The sequence below is a fragment of the Grammomys surdaster genome, unplaced genomic scaffold (genome assembly GCF_004785775.1).
Source record: "Grammomys surdaster isolate TR1022 unplaced genomic scaffold, NIH_TR_1.0 127, whole genome shotgun sequence".
NCBI classification, from domain to species: domain Eukaryota; kingdom Metazoa; phylum Chordata; class Mammalia; order Rodentia; family Muridae; genus Grammomys; species Grammomys surdaster.
Window position 1 is genome coordinate 2,660,438 of NW_021604585.1, and position 15,026 is coordinate 2,675,463.

General features: G+C 48.0%; 1 protein-coding gene across 1 annotated transcript; it reads right to left on the minus strand.

The window, feature by feature from the left end:
- Positions 1 to 9,323: 9,323 nt before the first annotated feature.
- Six1 (SIX homeobox 1) lies at positions 9,324 to 14,618 on the minus strand. The gene is made up of 2 exons (XM_028790023.1): positions 13,451 to 14,618; positions 9,324 to 11,357 (listed from the first exon to the last, which is right to left on the minus strand). The coding sequence occupies exons 1-2, from the start codon at positions 14,008 to 14,010 to the stop codon at positions 11,063 to 11,065; spliced, it is 855 nt and encodes a 284-aa protein (XP_028645856.1). The 5' UTR covers positions 14,011 to 14,618; the 3' UTR covers positions 9,324 to 11,062.
- Positions 14,619 to 15,026: the final 408 nt, after the last annotated feature.

Here is a 15,026-nt window from a genome sequence, read left to right on the forward strand (position 1 = left end):
AACCCTCCTTGAAGCACCCTCTGCAAAGTTTAATCTAATTTAAATGAACTTTTTCTTTGGCTTAAAATGCTCTCTCTTGGTTTTCCTTGTTTTTTCAGTGAGCACACGGACATATTTTTGTGTTTCTAAACATGTGGATGCTGAAACAATTTAGAAAGAGAGAATCAAAACCACTACACAGTTATTTACTCCAGTCATGTTAAGGGCAATGGCAGAAAAGCATAATTCTAAAATTTTTTTTTTTTTTTGGTTTTTTTGAGACAGGGTTTCTCTGTGTAGCCCTGGCTGTCCTGGAACTCACTCTGTAGACCAGGCTGGCCTCGAACTCAGAAATCCGCCTGCCTCTGCCTCCCAAGTGCTGGGATTAAAGGCGTGCGCCACCACCACCCAGCAATTCTAAAAATTCTTGGCTCTTGCACTGTGCAAATTATTTCCTAATATACAAAGGATCAAACAGCAATATAGTCACAGTTCCTGTCACATGTCTCTTTAATATGTGTGATTCTCTAAAGCCAGAGGCCTGACATCCCAGTTTATCTTGTAGGTGTTTGCATTCATATCTTTACAAATAGAATATGCATTTGTCCAAATATGCATGCATGTGGATAAATGCAATTATACATTCATAGGACATGGTATAGGTATAGGTTCTGATACATTTTAAAGCATTTATCTCTACAAGAAATATGTGAATATAATATAGAATTTCATAAGCAAACAGAAAAGACATGTCAAATTCTTCCTGAACATATTTGGTAATTGACTGTAAATTGATCAGCTTTTCTAAACCAAAAATTCAAACATTTACAGTTTTTGGTTGACCTGGATTTCTTTGAAGAAAAATGAAGATACTGGAGGGGGAAAAATGTAATGTGTAAAGAAGGGACACAAAATGTTCTTTCTAGTAAAAACAATGATGTCAGAGTGTATGAGCCTCATCCCTAATGTAAGCCTCCCCCCTCTCCCCCATCCCTCCCTCCTTCTGTCCCTCTGCCACTTCTTCCCCTTTACAAGAACCTTTCAGCTAAGCATCTTGCTTTAAGTAACACAGGGAAGGCAAAGTCCTTGAAATCAGAGAAGATGTGTTTAATATGTTGAAATGAGCTATTTATCCCTGGTGATCATTAGAAAATGTCACCAGAGAAGAAATGTGCCCAAGAGGGCCTTGCAAAACTCTAACTCTGGGAATTCTGTTCTGTCTGAAGACCTTCTTTCCTCTCAGCAGCCTCAAAAACCATTTAGCAGGCACCATTATACCCAGCACTGTGGCAACATCAGCAAGGCATTAAATCTTCAAAGTAGTTTCTTATTCTACACTTGTGTTGACACATTTAGGTGGGGCCTTAAATTCTCTATTCAGCTGAACGCCTTAGTTCCTGTCTAAGTAATTTGTCATCTAAGGCACCTTGAAGAGGGTTTCATTTTCACCAAAGGAATTCTACCATGTATGATGGTATCTATGTAAGAGTTCAAATCATAAAGAATATAAATGGCAAATCTAAATACCTCAGATTAAATATCATTCCAGGACTGGGTTAGTGGAATTAGACTTCTAGATTCTGCACTTATTTAGAGCTTTAAGAAATAAATTTCGGGAGCTGGAGAGATGGCTCAGTGGTTAAGAGCACTAACTGCTCTTCCAGAGGTCCTGAATTCAATTCCCAGCAACCACATGGTGGCTCACAACCATCTGTAATGGGATTCGATGCCTTCTTCTGGTGTGTCTGAAGACAGTATACATACATATATATATATATATATATAAATTTCTTAAAAAAGAAAGGAAAGAAAGAACGAAAGAAAGAAATTTCAGTTTTGACTATCCTTCAAAAAACAAAACAAAAAACCCTAATCAAACCTTTCCCTACAAAATAATGTTTCTTTTACAGTTCTAAACAAAAGGAGAAATGACTATAATCTACTTTCAGTGGAAACTCTAGCATCATGGGAATTTTCCCAGGCAGCTTTGTGACAATGCAAGGAGACTTTAAGGATGTTATAATTATAGCTACTATTTATTGTATGTGCATTGTGCTGAGCATTTTATATTCAATACTCCGGCTTATTTTAGGCTTCCCTGCAGTATATCATAATCCCTATTTTCCCAAGGAGGAAATCAAGGCTTGGAGCTTTAGGTAGCTTTCCCCAGGCCGCACAGTTTCCAAGTGTGTGCAAGAGGTGAATCTCTGTGCACCATTCTGCTTCCTGGATCAGTATCAGTTCTCCTCGCCGGGGGCACTGGGGAAACCCGCCGTCACCGTGAAGATTGAGGAGGCAAGGACTCATAATGCTGTCTGGGGAAGATTTCTTAGTACAGAGGGGGGAAAAGAAAAAAAAATCAGGGTTGAAGGAATAGTCGCAGCTGTTGAATTAAGGAGAAAAGCTTCCCCTGGAGGGGCTCTGGCTCAATTCCTCCCACCCACCGAGTGCTCGATCCCACTCAGGGCGCGATGATTGACAGGCAACTATGAGCCACCGATGGAGGACCGCGTGGGGCTCAGAGCAAGCGTCAACTTCTCAGCTTTGCTTCTCCCATTACCTCTCCTCCCTCCCCGGACCCCACTCGGCACCCGCTGGAAGCTTCCACCAGTGCCCCGAGGCCCCGAGGCAGACTGAGGCCGCTGACTGATGAGGGCGGCCGGGCGGGAGGGTGCTGAGTGATGCCTCGGCTTTCCTGCCTCTTCGCCCCGAGACCCAGGCAGCTCCCCCCAGCCTGTGTGGCCTGGTCGGAAGGGAAGCTCAGGCCCAAGGCTTGGCCTAGGGTTCTAGAACCTTCACCTAGGCAAAAGAGTATGGTAGAGACGAGGCCTGGGCCTATGCCATGGCCATGCGGCTTGGAGACCATGAGGCTTGAGCTCCTAGGATGAAGGGAGTAATGCTCAAGTTCTCCTCCCACGGGGGGTTGACCCTGATTTCAGCGCGTGGCCGGGGGACAGCCCACGAAGGCTGATGGGTTGCAGCAGAAGAGCAGGCCCTAGGGCCGGGTGCAGGCCTCAGGCGCCCAGCCGCCCTGCTCGCCTCCTCCTCCGGCTCCGAAAGCTTGCCAGCCTAGGCCCCAGCCTCCCCACCCCTCCGCGAGCTGGGCTCCGCTTTCCCTCCATCAACTCCAGGCTGAATTCAATCCGAGAAGGCTCCTTTGAGCTTTTGTGTTTGCTGGGGGAGACGTGGGCGCAGGAGGGATCGCGTTACAACTTTCATTTCCTGAAATGTTTGAGGGAACATCCAGGGTTTTTATCCCCACATCAGGCCCGGCCGTGGGCTCGTGTTTCAGGCCTTGTCACTCAGCTGTCACCAAACAAACGAGGCTCTCAGAGCCCAGGAGAGGGAGAGCTACCTGCTATTCATGACCCCTGGAGCAGGTGATCGCTCATGGGAAAAACAGGTAGAATTAATCATAGGGCTGGTCTCTGCTTCCTCTCCTTTTTGGCAGGGATGGCCACCGCGTGAAACCTATCAGAAATCAGATTAACTCTTTCTTGTCTCCTCACGGGAACAGAAAATATTTTTCAGAAAACTCAACACATATCCACACCCAATGACAGAATGAGAGTGTGAGGTGACATCTTGCATCCCACCCTACTTGGCAGGTTTTTTTTTTTAAAGCGTCTAGTGTTCCCTGGATTTAAGGTAGAATGAGACACCTCCATGACACCTATTGGAAGTCCTACCTATTAGATGTCAGGGGGTTAATCCCTAACCTCCAGCATCTCTCTACTGTCTACCTGGATGCCACTAGTTGCTTGTAGTAAAAGGGAAACTTCAAGAGGCGTTTCTAAGAAACGTCTGTGAGTTAAGTATTTCTCTGTTCCCCATTCTTCCCTCAGCCATCAATATGTAGAGTACCGACAGAGCTCTGTATTAGACCAAAAACTCTCAAAGGCTCCCCTATCATTTTCTTATTAATTTACTGCTTAAAAATCTCATACATGCATGTAATGTGTTTTGATCAAATCCACCTCACTTCCTCTCAATGCCTCCCATCTCCCACCACCACACCCTAACTTCATGTCTATGTTTTAAGACCACTCAGTGCTGTTAGTATGTCACCGGTATAGATTCACCCCCTAGAGCATAGCAACAGTTAGGGGCTACACCCCTCGGGGAAAGTGACTCTTCCCTCCCTCCCATTCATTTTAATTGTGATTTAATTCTTGCTTAGCTAGACCAAAGCAGAAAGGTCCACATTCTTGTACTCTTTGCAGATATAATTTTTTGCTTTAAAATTGTAGTATGAATTTTAAATCACACTATTTTATGTTTTGTTGTGTCTTTCCTTTTCTTATACCTCTTTCCTCTCCCTAGGGGGAAATTTTTTTAGACAGGAAAATAGAAATGCATTCAGCTTTGTTGCTAAGATATACTAACATTGGAAGAGGAACAGATTAGGAACTTTAAAACAGACTGGGATTTTTTTTTCTTTTTTAAAGTAGAAATATGGTAAGGAGCCTGTTATTACCATTCTTTCTGTTGGTTCCTTTTTTTGTGTGGGAAACAAGGAGATATACTGCATGTAAAATGATCCTCCTGGCCTTTTTTTTTTAAATGAAGATTTTGTCTGTTTATTTTGAAATAGCCATTGGTTCCAGATTCCCAGAACTGATTTTTTTAGGTTAGTGATTTGTACTTAGTGCCCTGAGCAATATTATTCTTCAATTAAAATTTTTTTAAAAGCCCTTGACTTTAGGGGAAGTGTGTCATGTTTATATTGCATCAGCAATGCACAGAAGATATTCACCACTCATATCTGAGAGCAGACAAGGGTTCGATTGTTTCAATGCTTCTTTCACCCCATAGACATTAAAGTGTGCCTCTTAAAGAATGAGTACCTACTTCCACCTTTCTAAATAACTTCAGCACTAGCCTTGTCTTCCTCCTGCTAACTAGGCTCACCTCTTAGAGGTACAATTAACTCTGCAAACAAAATATCTCAGAGGATGCCAGCCCACTGTCAAAATGAGTGCTCTCTACCAACACTGTAAGCTTCTGTTCCCCTCTACCCCATACCAGTCCCCACCACTACCACACACACAAGAAGCAGCGCAAGCCAAGGGGAACATTACCACATACAGATGCTTACAGTAACATAATATTTGTGTGAGAGCCAACCAAAGATGTCATACTTATGTTGGGTTGTTTTGTTTTGTTCTTGGGTGAGACGGGGTCACAACCCCATTGTCTTCTCCTGGTATTTAAACCACGTAGATGATTCCAGAGTCAAATGGGAAACTTTACCAAAGCAGGTAAAGCCTTGCCTGAGGGCAAAGGGGGAAAACTGTGTGTGGAGATGGTGGGAGGACACTGGGGTTTGTAAAAATACTTAACGTCAATAGAAGTACACCCAAAAAAGTCAACTTCACAGATATGCTACCTGGGGTCTGTAGATTATCAAGGATGTTGACGCTCTCCGTGAGATGTATTCTTTATGAATCTTGAGACACTTGAAGTGTCGGTGAAAGTGTGTAGTCTGGGACTCTTATTTAAATTCCACATGCACAGCAGCTCAGATCCTGAAGTCATCACCAATTCCCCGCCTCCCCCTCAAAAGTTGTTCCTATTATGAATGAGTCACGGCATTTTAAAAGTCATAATCCATTTAAAGTTCCAAATTAAACTAATTTATATGGCATATTAAAGTAGATTTGGCTGTCAGTCCTCCGTGTTCCTGTTGGAGTCTACCTGTGACTGCCTCATAATTGTGTTTATCTTTTAACTCTGAGGGAAGGGTAGAAAGGGGGCCAGAAGGACGCAGGGGATGTACATTTTTAGAGTGTGTTGTACAAAGTAAAGGTACAGAACAGAATCTATTTTTCTTTCAAACGCAATCGCTAACAATAAGGGAAAAGAAAGCGTCTCAGTCTCTTTCAGGGATATTTTAATTACAATTGAGTGGCTACTTCAGGCACACTGAAGAATGTGTAAAATCTAAAACTAACCTATTTCTCCTTTTCAATAAGATGTGGTGTTGACGTTTGGCTTTTGGTTTTCGTTTCTTTCCTACATTGTTCTGTTTGGTCCTGGAGTGTATTTTCGCTTTCTGGTAAAGGAGAATAGTGAGTACTTTTCTAGAAGCAGTGTGGGGTTGTACTCTACTTGCTGAGAATCCCAGTCTGGGCCATCCATTAACAAGTTAAAAGGAGAAGATCTGAGGCCCGGATTGGAGAACAGGAGGCTTTCCACGCGCCCCTAGCAGTCTCTTTTTCTTTGTTTTTAAATGCTACTGCAGTGTTGTTTCTCCCTGTCTGAAAGGAATACTGCATCTAAAACCCTGATTGTCATCCTCAGTAGGAGAACAGGTTTCCAATTTCATCAGCTGGAACGAAGTTGTGTGTGTGTGTGTGTGTGTGTGTGTGTGCGCGCGCACACACACACACACACACACACACACACACGCAAAAATAAAATGAGAGCTTTCCAGGGCAGCGGGGTTTTCGTTTTGTTTTGCTTTGTTTTGTTTTGTTTCCTGGATAGTAGGATAGCCAACATTTCAGACATAATTTTGATAGTTGTTGTCCCTGCCTGGTCCACCCGTAGTTTTTCTAACCCATCCCTCTTAGAGACGTTTCCAGGTAGAGTTTGTGGACCTAGTCTGAGCAGAGCCTAGGGTGCTCAGAAGTTCCCTCTTTAGTGGCTAAAGTAATCCAGCACACCGGCAGCCTATGAAACTAAGTCCACTGGTACCCTCAGTGCCAAATGCTCCTGAGACATAGTGGCCACCAATGCTAGTTCCTCTGGCTTTGGACCGCTGGAGGGGGTGGTCTTGGAGGTTTTAGAGCCTTCTGGGAGAAGGCTTTGGAAAAGAAACACCCCACCTGTGCCTGTCAATACCACCCACTTCTATAAAATCTGGCTAGATTGTGTAGTTCAGCCGCCAGAACCAGGAATGCTGCGCCCCTGGACTGGTGGTGTCTTTCAGCTCAATCCCGGACTGGACATAGGGAGGAGGGAGCTGCCTCCCGGAGCCACCCGCACACACTGAGGAAACAAAGCGACGACTCTGCCCTAAAAGAAATACTTAAGAAGCCAGGGTACCTCTCGCCAGCCTGCAGAGATGGCGACTAACTCCTAAATAAGCCAGCTCCCTGATAGGCACTGCCTGGCCAGCGCTCGGTAAGGCGTTTAAGTCACAGAGCGGAAGCCAAGGCTCCAGTCTAGTTAGTGGAAAGGGCCGCGGGGGATCCGGCCGCAGGACCTAGGCTGCGTGAACCCGAGAGCGGACTGTCGAGGGCGTGGTGTAGAAGCCCGGGGACGCTGACACTTGCTCTGGGAACCTCTTGCAGCCAGGGGATCTACTCCACTTAGGACCGAGTGTCATCCCGCGGCAGAGCGTCCTATGCCACTCACGTGCGTTAGGAACTCATCAGGGAGGCCGAGCCTTGAGTCTGGGAGATGTCCCAGGACGCCCAGGACGACAGCTGCATTGTCCCACGAGGCCCAGCCCAAGGCCTCCTCTTTTCCCTTGAGGCCAGCCTGGTCTCCTCTGCTCTCGGGGACATCGCAGGAGTCCATCAAGTCCCTGCGCCTGGAGCTGCCTTAGGATCCGGGTTCTGAGACAGGTGCTGTTGTCTTTGGAAGTCACAGAGAGCAGAGACTGTCCTTGTGGTCTCAGTGCTCCAGGACTGCTCTTGCCTCCTCAATGCAGAGTGGCACCTACTGCCTCCTGAGCAGGCAGATAACAGACGCCCCCCCCCCCCAAACCCCCGAGTTCTCTGAAGCAGAAGAAGCCTCTGGATCCTGGGTCTGGAGTCCTGCCCGTGGGCCAAGCGAAACTTCAGACGTGGGAGGCCTCTATGAAGGCGGCCTCTGCAAGCGGACATTGCAGAACTGGAGGGCCGCTGCGCAGGGGTGCCTGGCCCTTGGAGCTAGCCCGTTAGCACGGTTCCACTGGGCGCTTCCACCCCATCTCCAGATGAAGATTAGGCTGTCCTTGCCTAGAAAATAAGTTTAATACCTCCTGCTACCAGCTCCAGAGGTCTTGAATCCAAGTTCTTGAATCCCAATTATCTGCTAAGCCAAAGACTCAGGAACTGCTGGCCAAACCCCTTGGCCTCCAAATACTTAGGAAGCTTCTTTCTCAGCCAGGGGGTCACAGCGATAAGAAAGCCGGATCCCCGTGACCTTATATTAAGATTAAAGACATTTTAGAAAACATCACTCGATTTGGTGAGGGTTTTGTTTTGTTTTTGTTGCTTTTTTTTCTCACTTGGCAAATTCTGTGACGTTTCATCCTAAAACCACTTTATTTTTAAGAGCCTGCTCATTATTTTTGGCTATTGCTATGAAATTGTGGAGGAGAAACGAAAAGTGGCTCTAAATTCAGTTAAACTTTGACTCCGAGAAGGTAAATTGGCCCCTCAACAGCTGGTTCTCGAAGATTTCCTCGAGGGAAAACAAATATGATTAGTTCCCCCCCTAATGATCGCTCTAAAAATGATTGCCAAGAAAACTAAGAGCAATATCCAGCTTTCTCGCCTCCTCCCGCTTGTCTCGGTCTTAGCCAGACTGAGCGGAGAATGGCCGAGAGAGACAGACTGCAATTTCTTATTAAACACATCTGGAATATGCACATTCTGGATCGGGTGCCAGGGATTTTACAAAGAGTTTATGGCTATGACAGAAAACTGTCCTTTTAACGAGTTTACAAGCAGTAATCACGGGGGCTTTTACGGGACCGGCCGTCTTAGCTGCTAGCCAGACCTGCAGACTTTTCCAAGATCTACCAACCAAGCGAGCAGGAAGTGGACCGGAGCGCCCTGGGAGACAGAACTTCCATGACTCTAAAATTATGCCAAGAGAAGCTGCAAGAGTGGGGGGTAGTCAGAGTAGGAAGCGAGGGCATGCAAGAAATTAAAGTAATTGGCCCTTCCTTATTTTCCAGAGAGATTTCCGCGGTCTCTTTTGAAGCCTGTCAGGGTCACTGAAAGCTATCTTTGTGCCGGGTGTTTGTTTTGGGGAGTGAATGTGAAGAATGTGTGGAGATTCCCTGTGAGAGCCCCTCCTGCAGAGGGTGGCATTTCTCCGTGGCCCAAGACGTGGAGAATAAACACCCTAGTGACTTAAATAAACACCGACTTAATGATCCAAAACACTAACAAGGGAGAATGGGACCCGGAGCTCCCAGCCCAAATGATGGTCTCTGTGTGCACATCTGTCCATCACCAAGGGAAAATGACTTTATAAGTAAAAGTGACTATATTTAAAAGCACAGTGACCATTCTCTTTTGAACTCAAAACAATCCAACAATAAAAAAAAAAAACCTCATTATAGGGGAGCCTTAATTTCACACACACACACACACACACACACTTCAGGTCAAAAACAATATGGAAAGATAAGAAAGAAATATATTAATATTGACACTTACAAATGAGGAAAAATCAAAATTATGAAACTGTCATGTCAGAAAAATAAATAAACTCTCCCTGGGGAACAATATTTTACAAAGCACGAGCAGCAAGCCAATCCTGTTATCCTGAGTAGAATTTTAATAAATAATGCCATTTGTTTCACTAGTCTTAAAAGCTAAATACATAAGATACATCATTTTGCCCCAGGCAAAAAGAACATGGAGCCTTCATGATTACTGGGATTTTTCTGGACACTATCTGACAAAGGAGCTTCCGATGGCCTGCTTTTTTTTAATTTGTACAAATCAATTCATAATTTTAAATTCTTGTTCGAGTTCCCTTTAAAATAAAAAAAACAGATAAATTACGTTTACTTTCACAGTCTTTTCATAAGTTGCTAACACAGGAGAGCCAAGCTAACATATGAAGGCTGTGGAGAAGAAACAGTGGTAAACAAAACTGCATTTCTAAATAACAAAAAATAAATAAATATCCAAGGCTGAATCTCTTTTCTTTCATCATATTGTTAACCCAGCCACTATCCTCTTGGTTTTGGGTGATAGAATTCAAAAATACCCTGCAATTCATGACTACTACTAAGAAAGCAAGAAAACTTGTTTTTCCAATAGGCCCGGTGACAGCAGTACACAACTCACCTTTCAGAAACAGAATTGAACTCCTGCTGGTCTACTGAATTTTAATGTAGACTGGTTTAGATACAATAAAAATGAAGCCTAAAAACACACGCTCTTCTAGTAACAAATACCAGGCTGCCAGATTGGTTGGCACCCCCTTGCAAGTAGAAACTAGGAGGAGCAGAGCCCTCTGGACAGAGGCAGCCTACAGACTGGAAAGCCTCTAAGGAAGAAGTGATGACATTTAGGAAATCGGGTTTTTCTCCTCCCTCGTTGGTACATGTTTAGAGTTTGTCATAAAAGTTAAAAAAAAATAAGAAAACATTCACCAAAACCCCCATTAAAATTGACAACAATAGTTGTGTCACTAACACGGCTGCTATTCTAACTGCCTCCCAGAGAGGACATTAAGACATTTAGGCACTTGCTTCCCTCACTAATACTGCTCTTTTATTTTAATCTACACAAAATTATTTAACACTAAATATGAAAAATGTAAACTTAATCTTCCCATCAAAAAAACAGCTGTGATTATAGTTTTCCTATTCATCTTAAGAAGGCAGCCAGTTCCCCTCAGACTGAGGTTTCTTGTTTTCATTATTTTGATATCTCTATCTCTGTCTCTCTTTCTCTTCATTTCCTGTTCCTCTTCCCTAAGCTGTTTCTCCATAAATAAATTAAAGAATATAATTAAAATCCAGTTGATTTGTAATTTCTGTTCATAAAAAGAAGACGAAGAGAAGGAGGAAGGAGAGGAAGAAGAGGAGGAAGAGATGGAAGAAGGGATGCCTGGGTTGCCCAGAACAAAGCCTAGGTGGTTTTGTTGTTTCCTGACCTTTTAGTGGGAGGGGAAATGCAAGGGTATTAAGAATCTGGAGAGAAGAACAAGAGTATGCTCAACTGAGATCGCTGTTGGTTGTAATTTTTAAAAAGACAATTGTGAAAGCCTGTGGTTCCTCTCTACCTAAAGAACCTCAGAAACAAGCTGCAGAGTTGTCCCTGGCTTCTATGTACAAGTGTCCCTAGATGCTGCGGGTGGTTGCTGCTCCGGTCATCCCTTCAAGGCCCCAGTATCTCTCCACTTAGGAACCCAAGTCCACCAGACTGGAGGTGAGTGGGCCCAGTAGAGAGTCCTGGAGCTGATGCTGATGAGCCTGCAGGCCGTGGCTGGGCTGTGAGGCTGTTAGGCCTGGAAGAGAATAGTTTGAGCTCCTGGCGTGGCCCATATTGCTCTGGAGCAGAAGGACCGAGTTCTGGTCTGGACTCTGGGGAGGTGAGAATTCCTCTTCTGAGCTGGACATGAGCGGCTTGCCCCCTTCCAGAGGAGAGAGTTGATTCTGCTTGTTGGAGGAGGAGTTATTGTTTTCGGTGTTCTCCCTGAGAAATAGAGGACAACGCCATATGGTTAAAAAGAAGTTTTTTTTTTTTTTTTTTTTAAGTGTGAGATGAAGGAAGGGGGGGGGCTGGAAGGAGGAAAGGGCCGTTGTGCAATCTGTCATCAACCCAAACGGAGGAGCTCTGCCTCCCACCCAGCCCCAAGGGTCATGGGGGAGGTGAAGAGGCGGCCTAAAGAAATGGGGGGCCTGCTCCCTGGAGATAGCTTCCTTCTCTTCTGTACTTCTCACAGTCGGATAAGCCAGGTTTATTTAAAATAAGCAAAAAAAAAAATGTGTTTTCAATTTTGTTCAAGCAGCTACGTTTAAGTACCTATTAACCAGCCCCATACTTCCAAGTAACTGTTTGGAAGCCTTGCGACAAATGGTTGTTGCGATAAAGAAATGTTCAGGAGACAAACTGCTCAACGCACAAATGCTTGCCGTGACCCAAGTCAATTGCCTGCCTCCATCTGAGGAAACAATTAGATGATCAGTTTCCCTGCCCCTATTCGGAGACTGGGGTTCCAGAGACCTAGGACAGGTCATGGGAAGTCGTGCCCAGAGCGGCCCAGTGACCTGAGTAAACACAGGGAGCTTAGTCAGTCTCTCGGATTTCACCCGGGAGTGGGCCCTCGCTTGGCTTCAGGGACCAGCCGTTTTGTAAACTAAAGGGTAGCTGGAATCGTGCAACCTCTGTTTCATTGCTCCTAGTTCATTCCTCTGCCCCTCCTGCTCTCTTCTGGAGCTGCTCGCCCACAATCCAGAGCCTCCCACCCTTCTCAGCCAGGCAAACTTCGCTGCCCCGCCCCGGCTGGGCGCTGGCAGATCCCGCACGGCCGAGTGTCAGTCCCCGTACCCGGTCCCAGTCAACTTTAGGACAGCTTGCTCTTCCTCGTTTCCAGCGCTGGCGGCCACCCCGCGCCTAGCGCTCGCCCGTTTGCACACTCCCTTCCCAGCACGGTCTCTCTCTCTCTCTCTTTCGGAGAGCCCCTTTCCGCGGAATTTAGGCCGGCTCTGTGGTTTCCCCACCCAGAGGGAACCCTGGCAGCAAGATCTTCGGCCCCCAGGCTGCCAGTGAACAAAAGCGAGCACAGCGGGGCTCTGCGCCCGGCTCCACAGCCTATCGGTCCCACGCGCCTCCGAACCTCCGCCAGAAGCTCCGCCGCAAACCTCCCGGGCCGAGCAGCCGCCGCGTCTGCGCGAGGAGGGGAGGGAGGGCGGGAGACTTTTTTTCCCCTTCCTTCCTTCCTTCCTTCCTTCCTTCCTTCCTTCCTTCCTTCCTTCCTTCCTTCCTTCCTTCCTCTTTCTTTCTTTCTTTCTTTCTTTCTTTCTTTCTTTCTTTCTTTCTTTCTTTCTTTCTTTCTTTCTTTCTTTCTTTCTTTCGCTTTGCTTCCGAGCTCTCGGGCTGGGGAAGCCAGCGACTGGAGCCCTTCTCCTCGCCCGCAGCGGCAGCGGCGGGGCCGGCGAAAGCAACCGGCCACGCACCAGGGAGCGCTGCAGGCGGCAGTCTTCTCCCCAGCTTGGGGCCTCTAATAGGACACCCAGCAGCGACACCCCCAGAGCTCCCTTTCCAGAGTATTTCTTTTTACAAGACTCCTCCCTTTGTCAAACTAGCGCGGAATGAAGCAGAGAGAATGAGCAAAGAGCCAGGAGGTACAGGGGGCCAAGCGTTCGACTCAGACCAGCTTCAAGCTGGAGCGAAAGGGCGGAGGTTCGAGACCCTCCGCCATACCGAACCGCTTCCCCCGCGATATCAAGCAACCCACCCCCTTTCCTCTGATCTACAAATTCTTTGGCTACCCCCTCTCTTCGCCGCAGCCAGCCAGGATGGCATGAAACAATCCCAGCGCCGACAATTCGCGACACTCTTCCCCACGCGCGGGTGCTCCACGCAAACGCGGCCCAGTCCCTAGCAGGCAAACTCAAGAGTTCATGAACTTTTACTGCAGCGTCGCCGAGGCCGGGGCGCCGCCCCACCGACCTCTGCCGGGTGGCAGCGGGTTGGAAGCCGGTGGCGACGCCTGCGGGAGGCAGAAGGGAGCGAAGAGTGAGACTTCTCGGGGTCACCCGAACCTGGGCAAGCACGCCGCGTACCTTTCCTTGGCCTCGGCGGCCCGGTCTCTTTGCCTCCGGTTCTTAAACCAGTTGCTGACCTGGGTGGTGGTGAGGCCGGTGGCCTCGGCCAGCTCCCGCTTCTCCCGCGGCGAGGGGTAGGGGTTGTGCGCGTACCACTCCCGCAGCACGCCCCGAGACTTCTCCTTAAAGCAGTAGCTGGTCTCCTCGCCATCCCAGATGGTGCGCGGCAACGGGAATTTTCGGCGCACTCTATATTTGCCCACGGCACCCAGGGGTCGGCCGCGAAGTTTCTCGGCCTCCACGTAGTGCGCTTTCAGCCACAGCTGCTGCAGTTTAGGGTGGTTGTGAGGCGAGAACTGGTGGCTCTCCAGGATCTTGTAGAGCTCGCGGAAGTTCCCGCGGTGGAAGGCGACCACCGCCTTGGCCTTGAGCACGCTCTCGTTCTTGTGCAGGTGATCGCAGGCGGGCAACGACCACAAGAACCTGCCCAGGCGTTCCAGGTTCCCTCCTTGCTGCAGAACCTCGCACACGCACGCCACTTGCTCTTGCGTAAAGCCAAACGACGGCAGCATCGACATGGCTGGCGCTGCCGGGGCGCACGGGCCCGGGCGCACGCGGCAGTGAGCTGAGCTGGGAGAGCAGGGGGCGGCTGCCGCGGGGAGGGGGGCGCGGCTGCTCCTAACCCCCTCCCTAGGGTTGGCGCAGAGACCAGTCGGACCTTTGGCGGGTGGGAGGCGAAGGAAGACGAAGAGAAGTAGGGGCGCGCTAGATTCCGAGTGGCTGGCGCACTCTGTAGCCTTCCGGGCCTCGCTGGCTCCCGCCTGCCGCCGGGTGGATGCTGCCGGTTGCCGGGGAACTTGGTTTCTGTTCTCCCCGCAGCGGCCTTAAAGCGCGCAGCGTCCCCGGCACGCTGATTGGCTGCGAGCGGCGCCTATCCGAAGCTGGCCAGCCTGAGCGCCGCCCGGCCAGGCAGCAAAGCCCCGCCGCCCTGCCGCCCCGCGTGGGGAGGGCGAAGCTGCGGAGCCCTAGGATAAGGAGTGGTGGGAGGAGAAGGACTCGGAGAGGTGGGAATTGAGGTGGGGTCGGGAGGAGGGAACTAGGGTGCTGAAAAGGGTGGTGACCAGTCAGGACCTTACGAAGCGGCGCCCTCTTTGGTGTCACCTAAGGGGAGCCTCACAGCATCTCATCACAAATCAATGACTGCAGACGTTCTAATGATCCTCTTCGCCATACTCTTATCTCTGTCTCTTGCAGTCTTGGCTTTTCCCGGTGAGCTCATATTTAATTACCTTAATGTTGAGATGAATAAATAATGGATTGATGAATAGCTTATGGAATGAGATAAATAATACAAGAGAAAACTAGAGTTCTGTGCTGCAGGCATTCAGAAAGTGGCTTCTTCCAGGTTTGATCCTGGGGCTGAAGCCAAACCTAGCCCCCACCCCGACCCCCACCCCACACCCTTTATCTTCCTAACCCCCAACACCTCCCAAAGGGCTCAAGGACTCTGATCTGGGCAACATTCCTCTCATTCTCAAAGTGCCCCTAGAAGAGCGATCAGAAGAGTTGACCCTGGCACAGTAGCATGGAGACA